General features: G+C 35.2%; 1 protein-coding gene across 4 annotated transcripts in view; it reads left to right on the plus strand.

Annotated features, from left to right (window-relative positions):
* The window catches only part of LRRIQ1 (leucine rich repeats and IQ motif containing 1), a 208509-nt gene that overhangs the window by 175997 nt on the left and 14857 nt on the right, over positions 1-17655 (plus strand). For 3 of the 4 annotated variants that reach the window (XM_078449636.2, XM_078449634.2, XM_078449635.2), the window contains one exon: positions 9855-9975. In XM_078449636.2, the coding sequence (XP_078305762.2) occupies positions 9855-9975 (121 nt within the window). Of the gene's footprint in view, positions 1-9854; positions 10770-17655 lie in introns of those variants that run through there. The other variant, XM_078449638.2, reaches the window with a different exon arrangement.

Here is a 17655-nt window from a genome sequence, read left to right on the forward strand (position 1 = left end):
TTATAGTCACCATTCTTATGAACAACTCATTCAAGGAGTTTTCCTGAAAAGGGAGCAAAATTAGGGCAACAGCTAAAATTAATGTGTTTATGAAAATATTTATAGAATCTATACATAAATTTAAAATAATCATTAAGCAAATATTTTCTTGCATTTTAATAGAGACTCCTCTGGCAGAGTGGCATGTTGATTGCCCTAGGAAAATTGATACTTCAAGCTATGAACACCATGCATATTACTAACAATTGCGCACAGATTGTTGAGTTGCCACTTGGGAGGAAGAATGTCATGATAAAGAAAGTGATTTTATATTTAATCATTATACTTCCTAAAATTAATGAAAACAGACTGGGTAGATCACTAATCAAAATGGTGCTATGAGAGTAATGCTCTGACATTAATCTCTCTCCTCCTATGTATATCCCACTGTATTGCACTATGTTCAAATATGTCACAAATACATATCAATGATAAATGCTTTTCTGATATTGAAGAGGTACAGGTGAACACAAAACAAGGTAAATGGTAGTATATAATAAACACAGTTTTTGTTTGTTTTTGCTTTTTTGTAAACAGAGATAGGAGAAGGGTTAACTAAGGACTTACATCAAAAGGATACTGGACTAATTGAAGGCCCAGAGCAGAAAGACTCTTACAGAATCTTGGGAACATACTGGGGAATGTGCCGATAATTGCACAACTGGGACCAGACCATAACTAAGAAGAAAATTAAAAAACAAATCAGCAATGGCTACCACTATAAGATCCTTAAGACATAAGGAAAACACTCATAATAGAAAGACAGAAAATCATGAAACAAAGTGATCAAATTTTAATTAGAACAAATCAGTAAATCAGCATACTATAAATTCTGAATATATAAAATATTACCATTGAAATAAACTCTGCACTGGACACCATAAAAGAGAGACTTAGTGAATTGAAAGATGATCTACAGAGTAATAGTAATTAGATTGACAGCTGACATTATAGCAGAACTAATTCATACCAAAAGGCAGTGGAATTACTTCTTAATAATAAAGATTGATATAAATATTATCCAAAATACTCTTCACTAACTTTCAGGAGAAATAATGCGATATAATCCAATACTCAAATTCTGGGTTTTGAGGAAGCTAATAAGTAACATCTCTGTCTTCCAAACAAGATCAAAGCATTTTATGTGGCAGACAGGATTGAGAAAAATGAAAACAAGATATCACTTTACTTATTTCCAAATACATATCAGAAGGCATGCCATAGATTTAGACAATTGCTAATTAAGTTTATTCCCCCAAAACTCCAGGATTTTTCTGCAGAAGGTGGTCTTAGTTCCCCCAGAAAACATATTCTGAGATTCTTGTATTTGAGTGCAGGACATTCGTTGGGGAAGGCTTTCAGAAACGACTCCCTTGAGTGGTGAAAGAAACAGGATTGAGCAGAGGGAAAAGATAAAATGCAATAGAGTTGCAGCAGGAGAAGGGAGCCCCAGTGGTAAGAAGGCCCTTTTAAATTGTGTTAGCATATGAGGTAAGAAGATCAGGCTTTTACGCTACTGCATCTCCTCCGAAGAGGCTTTGGCTTAGGCAGGGCAACCATCTTTAGCTAAGGACAATTTCCAGAGACGTATTCAGCTGAGAGCCCATAGACTTCAACTTTCTCAGCAACTGGAAGAATCTGATTCAGTTGTTACATGTGAGATATGATAATACCCAGTATACTGACCAAGTTTATCATCCATAGATGCAACAATTTAGCACCTAAAATGTGTCAACTGTCTCCAAATAAATCTATAAAATTGCAAATCTATCAATTTGCAAATCTGTAGAGCTGCTTGTTTTAGGAAGCTGAAAAATCTCATTCTACAGATTTTTTTTTCCCTAATGTTTATTTATTTTTGAGACAGAGAGGGAGACAGAGCATGAGCAGGGAGGGCAGAGAGCGAGAGGGAGACACAGAATCCACAGCAGGCTCCAGGCTCTGAGCTGTCAGCACAGATAGTGACGCAGGACTCGAACTTATCAACTGGGAGATCATGACCTGAGCTAAAGTTGGTCACTCAACCAACTGAGCCACCCAGATGCCCCTGAAGAATCTCATTCTAAAATGCGTATTGATGAATAACAGCCCAATGTTATGTAAATCAACTTTGAAAAAGGAAAGCTAACTTGCATCACAAGATATAAAGACTTAATATAAAACTAAACTTTATGGTACAAATATACCAATGGATATAAATAGTTTAGAAGTAGACCTGTGACTGTATAGAAAAATATATGATAAAGATGAGAAAGTTCAAAATTTTTAGTACACAGAATTCAGTAAATTAGCATTAAGAAACCATATTCAAATGGAACATAAACCATATTCAAATGGAATTTAGAAGATTTGAAGTCTCAAATGTGAAAAGTGAAGTTATAAAACTGACCAAATAAAATAATTAAGAATATATTTGCAACTTATCAGTAAATAAAGACTCTTTTAAAAGATACAAATGATACAAATTATATGGCAAATAAAATTGATTGACTTGACTATGTTAAATTAAATATTACTTCCTATGAAAGATTTTATGGAAAAAGTTAACAGACAGATTACAGATATGGACAAACTATTTTCAGTGCCTAAAAGTAACAATAGCTTAATATCCATATAAAAAGTAAGCTTCTGCAAGTAAACAATATAAAGTCAGGTAACCTAATGAAAAAAAGTATATACATACAATAGAAAATGTGTATATAGACAGTTTACAGAGTTTATGCCTAAATGCATAAATGTACATAAAGAGGTGCTCAGTTATATGACCAGAGAGATAAAAATTAAAACTAAGAAGTTGCATGACTATCCTCATCAGAATGGCAAACATTAGAATGTTGGGTAATGCAAAGTGCTATTAATGATGTGGAGACACTGATGTACAGCTCATGAAAATAAAAGCTGGTACAGTTATTTTGTAAAGAAATCTGTCAGAATTTATTAAAATAGTTCCTTGTATGCTCTATCAGATATTAGCAGCAAACTTTAGAAAACTTTACTTAAAAATAGTCTATTTACCGGGATGCCTGGGTGGCTCAGTCAGTTAAGCAATTTCAGCTAAGGTCACAATCTCATGGGTTGTGAGTTTGAGCCCCATGTTGGACTGTAAGCTGACAGCACAGAGGCTGCTTGGAATTCTCTCTCTCCCTCTCTCTCTACCCCAACCCCGACTTGTGCTCTCTCTCACTCTTAAAATAAACAAATAAAGATTTTAAAAATTAAAAAAATATATTCTATTTACCACAATGTAAAAACATAAAATATTTAAGAATAAATGTTAACATTAAGATGTTCAAAGATCCTATAATGGTAACCACCAAATATTGCTTTAAAAATTTCAAAAAAATATACCACACTCATGCATAGATTCAAATTGTAAGATGTCAATTCTCAACGATCTATAAATTCAGTAGACTCTTAGAAAGATTTTTAGTAGAAATGGACAAATTATAAAATGTGGAAATGCGAAAGACCTACAATAGTCAATACAGTCTTGAAAAATAAGACTCACAGTACCTGATCTCAAGACTTTCTATAAAGTCCCAGTAATCAAGACTATCTGTTATGTGAATAAAGACAGAAAAATCAATTAATAGAAAATAATAGTCCCGAAAATACCACACTTACAAGGTTAGTTGATTTTGCTTAAAGGTACTAAAGCAATTAACAGAGGGAAAAAATAATATTTTTCTCAACAAATAGTGCTGGACCCCTGTATATCTACAAGGAATATGAATCTTGATTGCTACTTCACACTTTAAAAACCAATTTGAGGGGCGCCTGGGTGGCTCAGTCGGTTAAGCGGCCGACTTAGGCTCAGGTCATGATCTCGCGGTCCATGAGTTCGAGCCCCGCGTTGGGCTCTGTGCTGACAGCTCAGAGCCTGGAGCCTGTTTCAGATTCTGTGTCTCCCTCTCTCTCTCTGACCCTCCCCCGTTCATGTTCTGTCTCTCTGTCTCAAAACTAAATAAACGTTAAAAAAAAGAAAAAAAAAGAAAGAAACAAAAAACCAATTTGAGGTGAATTATGGGCCTAGATGTAAATGCTAAAATTATAAAACTTCTCTGGGCACCTGGGTAGCTCCATTGGTTAAGCATCCAACTTCAGCTCAGGTCGTGATCTCATGGTTCATGAGTTCGAGTCCCACATCGGGCTCTGTGCTGATAGCTTGGAGCCTGGAGCTCGCTTCGGATTCTGTGTCTCCCTCTCTCTCTGCTCTTTCCCTGCTTGCACTCTGTCTCTCTCCCTTTCTCAAAAATGAATTAACATTTAAAAAATGTTAACTATAAAACTCATCAAAGAAAACAGCAAGGTATTTTCATCTCCTGATACATACAGCAACATAAGTGAATACCGAAAACAATATAGTGAGTGAAAAAAGCCAGACACGTTAAGAGTATATACTGTATGATTGTATTTATATTAAGTTCAAGAGCAGAGAAAACTAACCTGTCCATGGTGAAAGAAATCAGAACAGTTGCTGCTTCTGAGGATAAATTACTGGAAAGAGGTATGAAGGAAGCATTTGGTAGTTACATTAGTCAGGGGTCATCAGAGAAACAGAATCAATAAGATACCTATATCCATATCTATATCTATATCTATATTTGCCTATATCTAATATGTAAATTCATATTTAAAATCTCTTTGTCTGTGTATATAGAACCTACAATAGCCAAAGCAATCTTGAAAAAGAACAGTAAGAAGTGTCACACTACCTGATTTCAAGACTTTCAGACTTGGCCTGAAACTTACAACATTGACCCTCTGGAATTTATAGATATATTCTGTATTTATTATAATAGATTATATATTATTTATTATAATAATAATAAATATTATTATTTAATAATATAATAAATTACATATAATTTATTATAAGGAACTAGTTCATTTGATTATAGAGGCTAAGAAGTCCCATGGGCTGCATGCTGGAGAGCCAGGAGAGCCTGGGAGCATAGTTCCAGTCGGAGCTGAAGGCCTGAGAACCAGGAGAACCGATGGTATAGGTTCTAGTCTAAGTCTATATGCCTGATGGCTCAAAGGGCTGATAGTGTCAGATCCAGTCCAAGTTTAAAGGCCTAAGAACCAGACATGCCAATTGTGTAAGTTCTGGTCTCAAGAGAAGACAGACAGTCCAGCTCCATCTGTCAAACAGAGAGAGTGAATTCTCCCTTCCTCCGCTTTTCTGTCCTATTTAGGCCCTCAGTGGATTAGGTGATGTCAGAGAGGACAATCTGGTATACTTTGTCCACCCATTCATATGCTAACATCATCCAGAAGCACCCTCACAGACACATTCAGAAGTAATGATTAACCAATTGTCTAGGTACTATATGGCCTAGTCAAGTCGTTAAGTGAAATTAACCATCATGGTAGTCATCTGTAAAAAATAATTAAATTGAACAGTGTAATTAGAAAACAAATAAAGGGCTTGAATAGATACTTCATCTAAGAGGCTTTTTAGAGAGAAATAAGCACATGAAAAGATGTTAAACATTGTTAATCACTAGGAAAATTGTTAAAGTGACTATATAATATTAATATTAATATCTTCATAAGGTCTGTGGTTTAGTAATGGTATGGTACCAACGTAAATTTCCTGGTTTTATGAATCCCCCTTGCTTATATATCATTGGGCAAACTGGCTGGAAGTTATACAGGGAACTCTCAGTACCAATTTTTACAACTTCTGTAGGAATTTTAAGTTACTTCAACATAAAAATTTTGAAAATGATTGAGCTTCATGTTTAAAGTCTGTGCCTTTCATTGCATGTAAATTATAGCTGTATAAACCATTTAAAGTGTCTTCCATGCCCACATATGTTATATAATGAGGCCTCTGCCTCATATGAGAAAGGGGGTTTGTGCAATTATGATAATGTCTATAAATGGAGGGGTAAACTAAATGAACCAAATCTAGATCTTACAAATATAATAGTGAAAAATAAGCAAGTTGCAGAAAATAATATTCTAAAATTTTTGAATACTTTTATAAGATAGGTTATAAGTGAACTTTGCTTTATATATTTTATTTCTCTTGGGGTGGCTTAGTCAGCTAAGCAGCTGACGATATCAGCTCAGGTCATAATCTAACAGTTTGTGGGTTTGAGTCCCACATTGGGCTCTGTGCTGACAGTGTGGAGCCTGCTTAGAATTCTGTCCCCCTCTCTCTCTTCCCCTCCCCCATTTGCTATCTCTCTCTCAAAATAAACTTAAAAAAATAAATTTTATATCTCTTGTTATGTTATTTAAAAAAATATTTATTTATTTATTTATTTTGAGAGAGAGACAGAGAGAGACAGAGAGAGACAGAGCTAGCAGGGGGAGGAGCAGAGAGAGAGAAGAACGAGAATCCCAAGCAGGCTCTCTGATAGCAGGCACTGATAATGTGGGCTCCATCTCATGAACCCTGAGATCATGACCTGAGCCAAAATCAAGAGCCACACACTTAACTGACTGAGCACCCTTATTTCTCTTTTAAAAAATGATCTAGGGGTGCCTGGGTGGCTCAGTTGGTTGAGCCTCTGACTCTTTGTTTCGGTTCAGGTCATGGTCTCATGGTTTCACAGGTTCAAGCTCCACATGAGACTCTGCATTGACAACTCAGAGTTTGCTTGGCACTCTCTCTCCTTCTCTCTCTGCCCCTCCCCCACTTGTGCTGCCTCTGTCTCTCTCAAAATAAATAAACTTAACATCTAGATAATAAGGAAAAAATATTTTTATGTGTGCAGTTTAGTATGTCTTAACTTATAATATGTTAAAAATAAATATTTAATAAAATATTGTTTATGAAAAAAAGAAGAAAGAGGAATTCCCTGTTCTTTATTAGATGTGAGAGATTCTCTGTTTGTAATTAATTTGCATGAGTTGGAGGTGAATCAGGCTCCAGATGCTTAGAAGTAGTGTTCAAAAGGAGCTCCTGGGTTACTCAGCCTGTTAAGCATTGGACTTTGGCTCAGGTCATGATCTCACTGTTCTTGAGTTTGAGCCCCATGTCCAGCTCTGTGCTGACAGCTCAGAGCCTGGAGCCTGTGTCTCCCTCTCTCTCTGCCCCTTTCCCGCTTGTGCTCTGTCTCTGTCTCTCTCTCAAAAATAAACATCATTAACTTTTTTTAAAAGTCATGTTCAAATATTCATGCTCCTCATTTTATTGTGAAAATATGGAGAAAAAAATGTTACAAATCTTGCAGGTAGGGGCCACATAAATGCACCCAGTTCAGAAAACAAAGACGTATGAGAGTTTTGCAAAATTACTATTTAAAAAATATTTGCCATTGAATTGCACATAAGAATATTCTTATCTAACCTTGACTCAAAACAGTTCATTGTGTTATAACCATACAAAGTGTCTAATATTACAGTGTTTTAGAATTAAGTATACATTTTTTTTGTAGAATAAGAAAATCATGGGCAGTCATATTCAGTTTTTAAGTATATCCATTCTGCATGATATAGAAGAAAATAAATAGAGAAATAATAAAGGTCAGTTAAAGGAAGAATAATGTTCAATTTAAAAGGCAATGTTTTCAGAAAGAGAATCTGAATATTAATGCATATGTGGCTCTCAGATGCACTGCTGGACCTTTCACTAACCCCTTTATAAAACATGGGTTTGTATTTTAAGCTGCCACGTGGCACTATTGTGAAATTGTGTATTCCTGTTAAGTTTCACTTCTAAATTTGATTCCTTGTTATAATCTGACCCAGTTAGTAACTGACATTAATTGTTTTCTTCTTTGGAAGAAACAATCTTTTGGGTGTTAGTGGTTAGATGGTAATGGGATTTATGGAAGGCATGTGTTCACACATATTTTCTTGACATGTGGTACGATTTCTTTTTTCTTTTAATTTTTTTAAAGTTATATATTTTTGAGAGAGAGAGAGATCAGGGGAGGGGCAGAAAGAGAGAGGGAGACACAGAATCCGAAACAGGCTCCAGGCTCCGAGTTGTCAGCACAAAGCCTGACACAGGGCTCGAACTCACAAACCGTGAGATCATGACCTAAGTTGAAGTCGGACGCTCAACCAACTGAGCCTTTTTTTTTTTTTTTTTAATTTTTTTTTAGTGTTTAGGAGGGGGTATTTCTACTTTCTAAATAGGTATGTGAAATTATGTCATCAAATTGAAGCAAATAAAACCTGGTTTTAAAATCTTGAATCTTGTAGTTAAAGCCTCCTTAGCTAGCAGGAGTGTCCTTAAGTGGTTAACATGTTTTTCCTTGTTTTTTAACTGATCTCACCAGAACTGTAGTATTGCATTGGTACTTCCCCCTTATTCCTAACTGGTTCTTTTTTTTAGTAAAGTTTTATTTGTTTATTTTTGAGAGAGAAAGAAAGAGAGGGAAAGAACAAGTGGGGGAGAGGCATAGAGAAAGGGGGACAGAGGATTCAAAGCAGGCTCCACGCAGACAGCAGAGAGCCTGATGATGTGGATCTCGAACCCACAAACCGGGAAATCATGACCTGAGCCGAAGGCAGCCACTTAACTGACAGAGCCACCCAGGTGCCCTATGACTGGTTCTTTCTAAGTCTTAGTACTGATGGAGCTATACTAATGGAAATATTAGATACATACTTTTGTACACTAATTGAAATAAATTTAGAAAGAATGTATAATATTTTTCATACCAATCACAGGTATAAATTAGAAGCCAATTGTTATTTATTTCATTTTTCAACAGTTTTCTACTGTGGTCTTTTGACAATGCAATTGTATCATTTAGCCGGGTACATCAAAAAGCGACTGACATAGAATGGTGTCTATTCATGCACATGAGAGTGCGAAGAAGTTGGGAGGGGTATGTAAAGGAAAAGTACAAAGATCTGAATTTGAAAGAGAATGATCTTTAGATTCTATTTTCATGAGATTTTGTAGCCCATTATATGAGGATAGCTTTTTAAGCACAGTGATGGTTTTATGATATTAGTTTGCTCTATTTAAATTTGTCTCACATCAAACATTAAGGACAATGCTTTCTCATAGGAGTTCAAGCATCTTGTGGTTTGGGTTAAATCCTAGTTATTTTGAGGCTGCTTTCCTTTCCATCATGGCATTTTCCCTTACTTCAGGGCTGTATCCTGATAAATCTGTACTTAATAATATTAGACATTATGTAAAATAATATTCTATAGGCAAGAAGTGATTCTTTCAACTGTTAGGTTCAGTCCAAGATAGTAATAAAAGTTCAAATGGTAATTTTAGATGAAATAAATTATTTAATTCTATGTCCTTAAAATAATATATCTTGAAATTTCTATATATTAACCATTACCCTTAAATTAGCCTTACTGCATAATATTTTTACCTTAGTAATAGTTTTAACGAGAAGGCAGAGATCTTTTATGACTTTGTAGTATACAACTATGGAATGAAAGGCATTTTGAGGAATATTATTGAGAAGACTAATACTTATAACTGGTGAAATACAAATATTGCAGAAAATAATCCAATCTGACATTTCTAACATTCAATTAAGAATTAAATAATATACTTGGTAAATAAGTGATGTTAAGCTGTTTCAAGTTTCACCAGTTGCCTTTAAGATTGATTTTCATCAAAATTACTGTACTAAAATGTTTTCTTTTGTTGTACAGACTCAAATAGCAAACCTCAATTTTAAAATCGGCTCTTATTTGCAAGAAATGCTTTGACATAGTGCATTTGTTCTGCCTGGGCACCAGTAAAGGATTGTGGTATCATTTTGAAGAAGGTTGTTTGACAGAGCCTGTTTGTTTATTTGGGGTAATGTGAGCTGCATTCAGAAAATGCCATATTTTGTTTCATGATTGTATACATTCTCTCCCATTGCTCCCAGGCAAGACTTGTAAGCAGAGAAGACACGGATTTAGACCTTTTTTCCATGACCAGTGGAAGTGCTTTGTCTGTAAAGAGAGAAAAAAAAAATCAGGCACACAGACACTCAGCGGGATCTTCAAGTAAGTTGTGGTTTCCTTCAGAATAATTTAGAAATCACAAACGAATTGATGGAACATAATGCCAACAAGCATTCTTTTTTAGATAAGGGGTAGGCTGCCAGCAGCCAGAACTGCCTGAAAGTGTGTATTGGAAGTTTTTCTTTCTTTAAATGTCTTCTTTTGATATAAACCAAATTAAATCATTTCTAAAATTAACGGCATCAATTTTTATTTTAATTATAATTCTGTGACTCCATGTTCTACTTTCCTCACTTCCCATGAATATATTGAATTGTTTGATCATTTAGTTCTAAAAGAACTTTTAGGCTAATTGCAAAAAGTTGGATTTATATATCAAAGTAGTGTATTTTGGCCTTTTGTCACTGATATAATAGATGTTATAGGTCACCTTAACTTTTAAAGGAAACTTTTTAAAATAACAGACTTTTAGATAATAATATTATCAAAACTGTCAAAACCATGCTTTGGACACTATTTCTTTCTTTTTCTTTTCTTTTTTTTAATGTTTATTGATTTTTGAGAGAGAGAGAGACAGAGCATGAGCAGAACAGAATCTGAAGCAGGCTCCAGGCTCTGAGCTGTCAGCACAGAGCCCGACGCGGGGCTCGAACCCACGAGCTGTGAAATCAGGATCTGAGCTGAAGTAGGATGCTCAACCGACTGAGCCACCCAGGCGCCCCTCGAGCCTATTTCTGTTGAATAGATAACAGTTCACATTTATTAATGATGAATTTTTACATTTGTTAACTTGACACACCCATCTGTTACCTTCAATATCATGATTTCAACAAGAGCTGCAGTACAGTTATTAACTGAAAAAAAATAAGCATTTAAAAATATCTATATCTTGTAATAATAAAGTCTAATTTTTTCAAACTCTTCATGTACCATAGAGATTTTGAAATATCTTCTAAAATGTTTTAGTATATTAGTATAAAATATGTTTTATTTAGATATCATATTTTTTTAATTTCCCCAAAGTATAGTAAACCTCAGAAGTCCACACATTAACTCATACTTCATTATAAGCATTAAGTTTTTCTTGAAAAAGTTTTATTGCTCACTAGTACAATAGTTTTATAGATGCAAAATCAATACTTGATTGAATGTGAAAAACTCAACGATCCAGGTGGTGCTCTACAGACAAACAAAAGCTTAAAAATGATTCTCTTTCACTTTTTATCCAGGTACATGGCATTATTAGAGTCCAGTCATTTAAATCCATTAACATATGCAAGTTCATTTTGGTAAATTTTAATTTGGTTTTGAAATAATGATTTCAATATATCTAATTTAAAACTATTTTCCAGGATTCAAAGTTCTTAGAATGCCTGAATTTTCTTTACTTCATTATAGAATCTGGTCACAAAGGTTCTAGTCAATATGGTTAAGAAAGAAATTGGGGCGCCTGGGTGGCTCAGTCGGTTAAGCGTCCGACTTCAGCTCAGGTCACGATCTCGCGGTCCGTGAGTTCGAGCCCCACGTCGGGCTCTGGGCTGATGGCGCAGAGCCTGGAACCTGCCTCTGATTCTGTGTCTCCCTCTCTCTCTGCCCCTCCACCGTTCATGCTCTGTCTCTCTCTGTCTCAAAAATAAATAAAACGTTAAAAAAAAATTAAAAAAGAAAGAAATATTTTAGGTTTATTAACTAAGTAAAATTATATTATTGATCTAATATAAAATTTTTGCATTAACATAATCTGTTACATCAAATTTCAAAATAGATACAACATTTCAGAGGTAATCAACCTGTGTCACACATAATAATAAATGCTATCTTGATTTTAAGTACTGCATAGTATGAACTTATTATATATCACTTTGGAGCAGTAATACAAAGCCAAAAAAATTGCCTTGTCAAAGTCTCTATTCATAATATATCTTCTGACTATTAAAACATGAACAGCTCAATAAATCAGCAGCTATCCTAAAATCCTCTAGCTTTACCTTTCACTTATGTGACATCAAATCATAGATTCTAGAAAATACGAGATCATTATATAGATTTAACCTCTTTTTTTTAATAGTCTTATTTTCTTTTAAAATTTTAATTCCAGGATAGTTACCACACAGCGTTATATTAGTTTCAGATGTACAATATAGTGATTCAACAACACATTCTCTAAAGAACAAACTGTAATATGGCTATCCTCACTGATTCCAATTAGTTGTCAGTAAATAACATTATAGCGAACACTACTCATCACTAAATCTGTTCACTGACAATTAAGACAAACAACTTTAGAAAAATAGAGTTTTGATTAAATAACAGAATTATTATGAATAAAATAGCACATACTGAGTTATCGTAGCTACTAGTTTACTACAACATTTGTATAATATAATGGTGAAATGTAGGCTCCACCATCAGTCTGCCTGGAATTGTATCGTGACAATTTCCCCATCCTTAAAACGGGAATGAGAAGAGAAGTACTGTATCTACCTTGAAGAGTTATTGTTAGGATAAAATGTATAGCATTTAAAATAATATCAGGCACAAAACAAGGGCTTAATAAATAGTCTTTATAATTGACACCTAAACATAGCCATAAAAAAAATCAATTGAAGTAAGATATTAACGTCACTGGGCACATGGGCTAACTAGCTCAGCTTATAAGAAACCTACTCTTAATAGTTACTTAACTAAAACACTTGGGGTAGCCTATTATCTGGGCACATGGGCTAACTAGCTCAGCTTATAAGAAACCTACTCTTAATAGTTACTTAACTAAAACACTTGGGGTAGCCTATTATCCATAGAACTCTTTTAACCATCAAAATCCTTGGGTCATAGGCCTCCATGGCCATGAGCCAACCACGTTCAGCTTTGGTATTTTGAAAGCTCTTTTTTTCTCAAGCTTTTCTCTCTCTCTTAAAAAACTTATCACCTTATTAAAACTAAAGCATTTCTTTTAGCTTTGCAAGCCCAAGCTAAGGAGTAGTTTATGGCTGCAGCTATAAAACTCTTTCAGCCTTTGAACTAGATATTTCTCTCTCAATATTGCTATAATATTTGTAACATGTATTCTGTAGCATCAGATAATTTCAGGTTTAAAATCCCAGTTCCACCATCACACATAAGTTGTGTGATCTTAACTCTAAGAACAAGTTGACTATCTGTAAGATGGGAACAGCAGTGTTTATCTCATAGAGTTTGGTGGGGAAGAAATGAGTAAAAATAAAGGTAAAGCATGTGATACATTTCCTAGCATACAGTAAATACTTGCTGTTTGTATTGTTTTTGTCTTATGTTGCTGTTGCATAATTTTAAACAACTTTAAAGTAGAATTGCCTTCCTTTCCTGTGTCAAATAATACCAGAACCAGCTTCATGACAGTCATCTTAAGCAATGCTGTCAGAGAATTTCCTAAATTCTCTCTCCTTTCCCTTTTAGGTCTGACTGCTTTATTTTTTGTTTTGTTTTGTTTTGTTTTTAATGTTTATTTATTATTGAGAGACAGAGAGAGAAAGAGCATGAGCATGGGAGGGGCAGAGGAGAGGGAGACACAGAATCTGAAGCAGGCTTCAGGCTCTGAGCTGTCAGCCTGATGTGGGGCTCGAAGTCACAAACTGAGAGATCATGACCTGAGCCAAAGTCGGACACTCAACCGACTGAGCCAACCAGGCGCCCCTGACTGCTTTCTTAAAAGAGGCCAAGGCAATCTTCTGCTACTTGGCCTTCTAGCCTACCTTATGGTTTAAAAAAAGATGTAAGAGGTCACATTCTTTTTTTTTTTTTTTTAACGTTTTTATTTATTTTTGAGACAGGGAGAGACAGAGCATGAACGGGGAGGGTCAGAGAGAGAGGGAGACACAGAATCTGAAACAGGCTCCAGGTTCTGAGCAGTCAGCACAGAGCCCGACGCGGGGCTCGAACTCACGGACAGTGAGATCGTGACCTGAGCCGAAGTCGGACGCTTAACCGACTGAGCCACCCAGGCGCCCCACATTCTTATTTTTTTTAATGCCATTTACAAAATGAGTATGCAAATAAATTCCTTCATTTAGACAATATTTAAACAAAATATTTGGTTTTCTTAAAAGATTTTGGTTTTCTCAATTAATTTTTCCACGTAATGCTTAAGATAAAGGATGCATTGCAGTAATAATAATTTTATTGCTGTAGTAATTTATAGCTTTACAAATTTATTTTCATTATCTTTTCTTATTTATAATGACTATTTATCTTTGACAACTAATATAAATAAGTCTCAGACTTTATTTAATTTGCCTTGGCCCAAAAAACTTAGCAAGGAAAAGCAGAAACTTGAACCCATCTTTTTGCTTTTTATTCTTCCGTGGACTAAAATATAATAGCTGAATTGTAAGAATAGACCACAATTAATGTAGTTCTTATTTATTCATTCAAGAGCCATCTGCTGAATGATCACTGCTCACTATGCACCTAGTTTAGGTTTTCAGATACCTCTTCCTAATCATCTTTCCACTTTCTAGGACATACTCCATTTTCAGAGTTAGCCAGGGATTGAAGATCCACAGTACCCCTATAATAGTGCATAATCAGCCCAAAGTCAAGTTCTTCTTTAGGCATATCTAAAGTCTTATGAGATGTAAGCCCTTTTAATATGATACTGAATTTTCTGAATATGAAAGAACCTATTTTTTACAAGCAAAGCAGCTAATATCATTAAAGTGTGTGAGAAAGGCTTCTTGGAGGCAAAATATTTGATTTGTACCTAGAATGACATTTGGGATGTAAATAATGAAAGAAGTGGAAGAAAGTCACCTTAACAAAAGTAAAAGATAAAATATGAATATATGTTCATTGAACTTTGAGGAGTCTCTCTGGACCAGAGTTTGCACATAGTAAAGTAATGCAAAATAAGATTGAATTAAAGATGAAGCCTAGGTTCAGGTAAGTTTGAAAAGCCCCTTAAAAAATTAAAAATAGGACTACCCTACAACCCAGCAATTGCACTACTAGGTATTTAGCCAAAAGATACAAAAATGCTGATTTGAAGGGGCACATGCACCCCAATGTTTATAGCAGCACTATCTACAGTAGTCAAATTATGGTAAGAGTCCAAATGTCCATCTACTTATGAATGGATAAAGAAGATGTGGTATATAAATACACACACACACACACACACACACACACACACACACACACACAATGGAATACTACTCAGCGATCAAAAAGATTGAAATCTTACCATTTGCAACAATGTGAATGGAACTAGAGTGCATTATACTAACTGTAATAAGTCAGACAGAGAAAGACACCCCTGCTGGAGGGGTGGTAGGTGGGAGGATGGGTTAAATGGGTGATGGGCATTAAGGAGTGCACTTGGGTGTGTTACATGCAAGTGATGAATCACTGGGTTCTACTCCTGAAACCAATACTACACTGTATGTTAACTAACTCAAATCTAAATTTAAAAAAATTAAAATTTTTTAACGTTTATTCATTTTTGAGAGAGAGAGAGAGCATAAGTTAGGGAGAGGCAGAGAGAGAGAGGGAGACAGAATCTGAAGCAGGCTCTAGGCTCTGAGCTGTCAGCACAGAGCCTGACACGGGGCTCAAGCTCACGGACCACAAGATTATGACCTGAGCTGAAGTCGGACACTTCACTGACTGAGCCAGGTGCCCCTAAATAAATAAGTTTTTAAAAAACTAAAGTGGAGGAATTGGACTACCCTACTGGTAATGAGTAACTAACAACAATTTCTAAAAATACCTTAATGTTTTAGAAAGCTCAAGATCAGTTGAAGAAATGTAGTCTGAGCCACTTTTAAATTATACAGTGCCTCCAATGTATTGGCAAAGTAATTTTACAGTTTTTATTAAAAAAGAATATTTTTGGTTATCAAAAGTAAAAAGTGAAATAGTTTACTAGATGTCAATATCCAATAATATGTGCAGATAGAGACTAAAGGTGATAGCTAACACAAAAGTAGATTCCAAAGATTACTAGTAAAGTTTACTCCAAATTTACTCTAAGCACATTCCATTACCACAATTTTTAATTTGCAAGTAAAGACTTATTAGCATGGTGTATATTCATGTATTTCTCTATGTATATATGCACATATATATGGATATCTAATTTGGTATTTAGCTGCAGTATATATACATAATATGCATTTTTAATCCTTCACTGAGTAAGTACTTAAACATTATTGCCTATATCGGTGGGTCATCATATAAACCATGCATCATGATCCAAGCACGTATATGCTTACAATGTACAAAGCACTATACAGGCCAATAAAAAAGCATAAAGATGGAGAGGTACAGACCTAGAATAGCCAGCACAATATTGAAGGAAAACAAAGAACAAAATCCCTTTAATACTATAAAGGGGAATGCAAATTAAAACCATGAGATATCACTAAACACCTATTAAAATGGCCAAAATCCAGAACACTTACAATACCAAATGCTAGTAGGGATGTGGAGCAACAGGAACTCATTCCTTGCTGGTGGAAATGCAAAATGGTACAGCCACGTTGGAAGAGAGTTTGGTGGTTTCTTACAAAACTGAACATCTATTAATATGTCATCCAGCATTCGTGTTTCTTGATATTTACCCCAAAGGAATTGAAAATTTATGTCTACACAACACCTGTACATTGATGTTTATAGCAGCTTTATTCATGACTGTCAAAATTGGGAAGGAACCAAGTTGTCCTGTGGTAGGTGAATGTCTAAATAATCTGTGGTACATCCAGATAATGGCCTGTTATTTCGTGCTCAAAAGAAATGAGCTATGAAACCATGAAAAGACATGGAGGAAATTTAAGTGAATATTACTGAGTGAAAGAAGCCAATCTAAAAGGCTATACGTACTGTATGATTCCAACTATGTGATGTTCTTGAAAAGGCAAAACTATGGAAGGTATCATAGGTTGCTAGGGGTGGAGGGGAGAGGAGATGAACAGGTTGAGCACAGGGGATTTGAGGGGCAGCGAAAATACTCTGTGTGATATCATCATAATAATACATGTCATTCATTATACATTTTTCCTAAACCCATAAACTGTACAAAACCAAGAGTGTATTGTAATGTAAACTATGGACTTTGGGTGATTGTTTTGTGTCAGTCTACGTTCATCAGTTATAACAAAGGCATTGGGGGGATATTGTTAGAGAGGCTATGCATGTGTGGGGGCAAGGGGTATATGGAGAGTCTCTGTATCCTCCCCTGAATTTTGCTGTGAACCTGGAACAGCTTAATAAAAGGCAAGGGCGGGGGGTGGAGAAGAAAAAAAAAAGGGAAGAAAATCTCAGAAAAATGTTCCTTGCCAGCTATTACTGGGATTTACTTTAGTAATAAATGGTTATTGCTATTAAAGAAAGGTTGTAATATATTATAAATAGCACTCTATTGTGAATTCAGTCAACCTGAAACCAGAATTTTGAAGGCTTGGTCTCTAGCGGGGAGAAAAATCTCTCTCAGTAGTACTAAACACACTTACTTTCAGATTTTGTTGGCCACAACAATGTCATACTAGTTTTTTATCTTTACGGTTTATTCTCCTTCTTCCCTACTAGCATGTATGTTCCAGGAGGTCAGGAAATTTAATGTGGTATCCTAGATAACTAGAAGAGCTCCGTGGCATATAGTAGGCCCTGTAATGTATGGATAATGAGTGAATTTATGGATGACTGACTGACTATGGTCCACTATGGAGCAGAAAATGTGAGATAAGAGCT

The sequence above is a fragment of the Panthera onca genome, chromosome B4 (genome assembly GCF_046562875.1).
Source record: "Panthera onca isolate mPanOnc1 chromosome B4, mPanOnc1 haplotype 2, whole genome shotgun sequence".
Classification (NCBI taxonomy): domain Eukaryota; kingdom Metazoa; phylum Chordata; class Mammalia; order Carnivora; family Felidae; genus Panthera; species Panthera onca.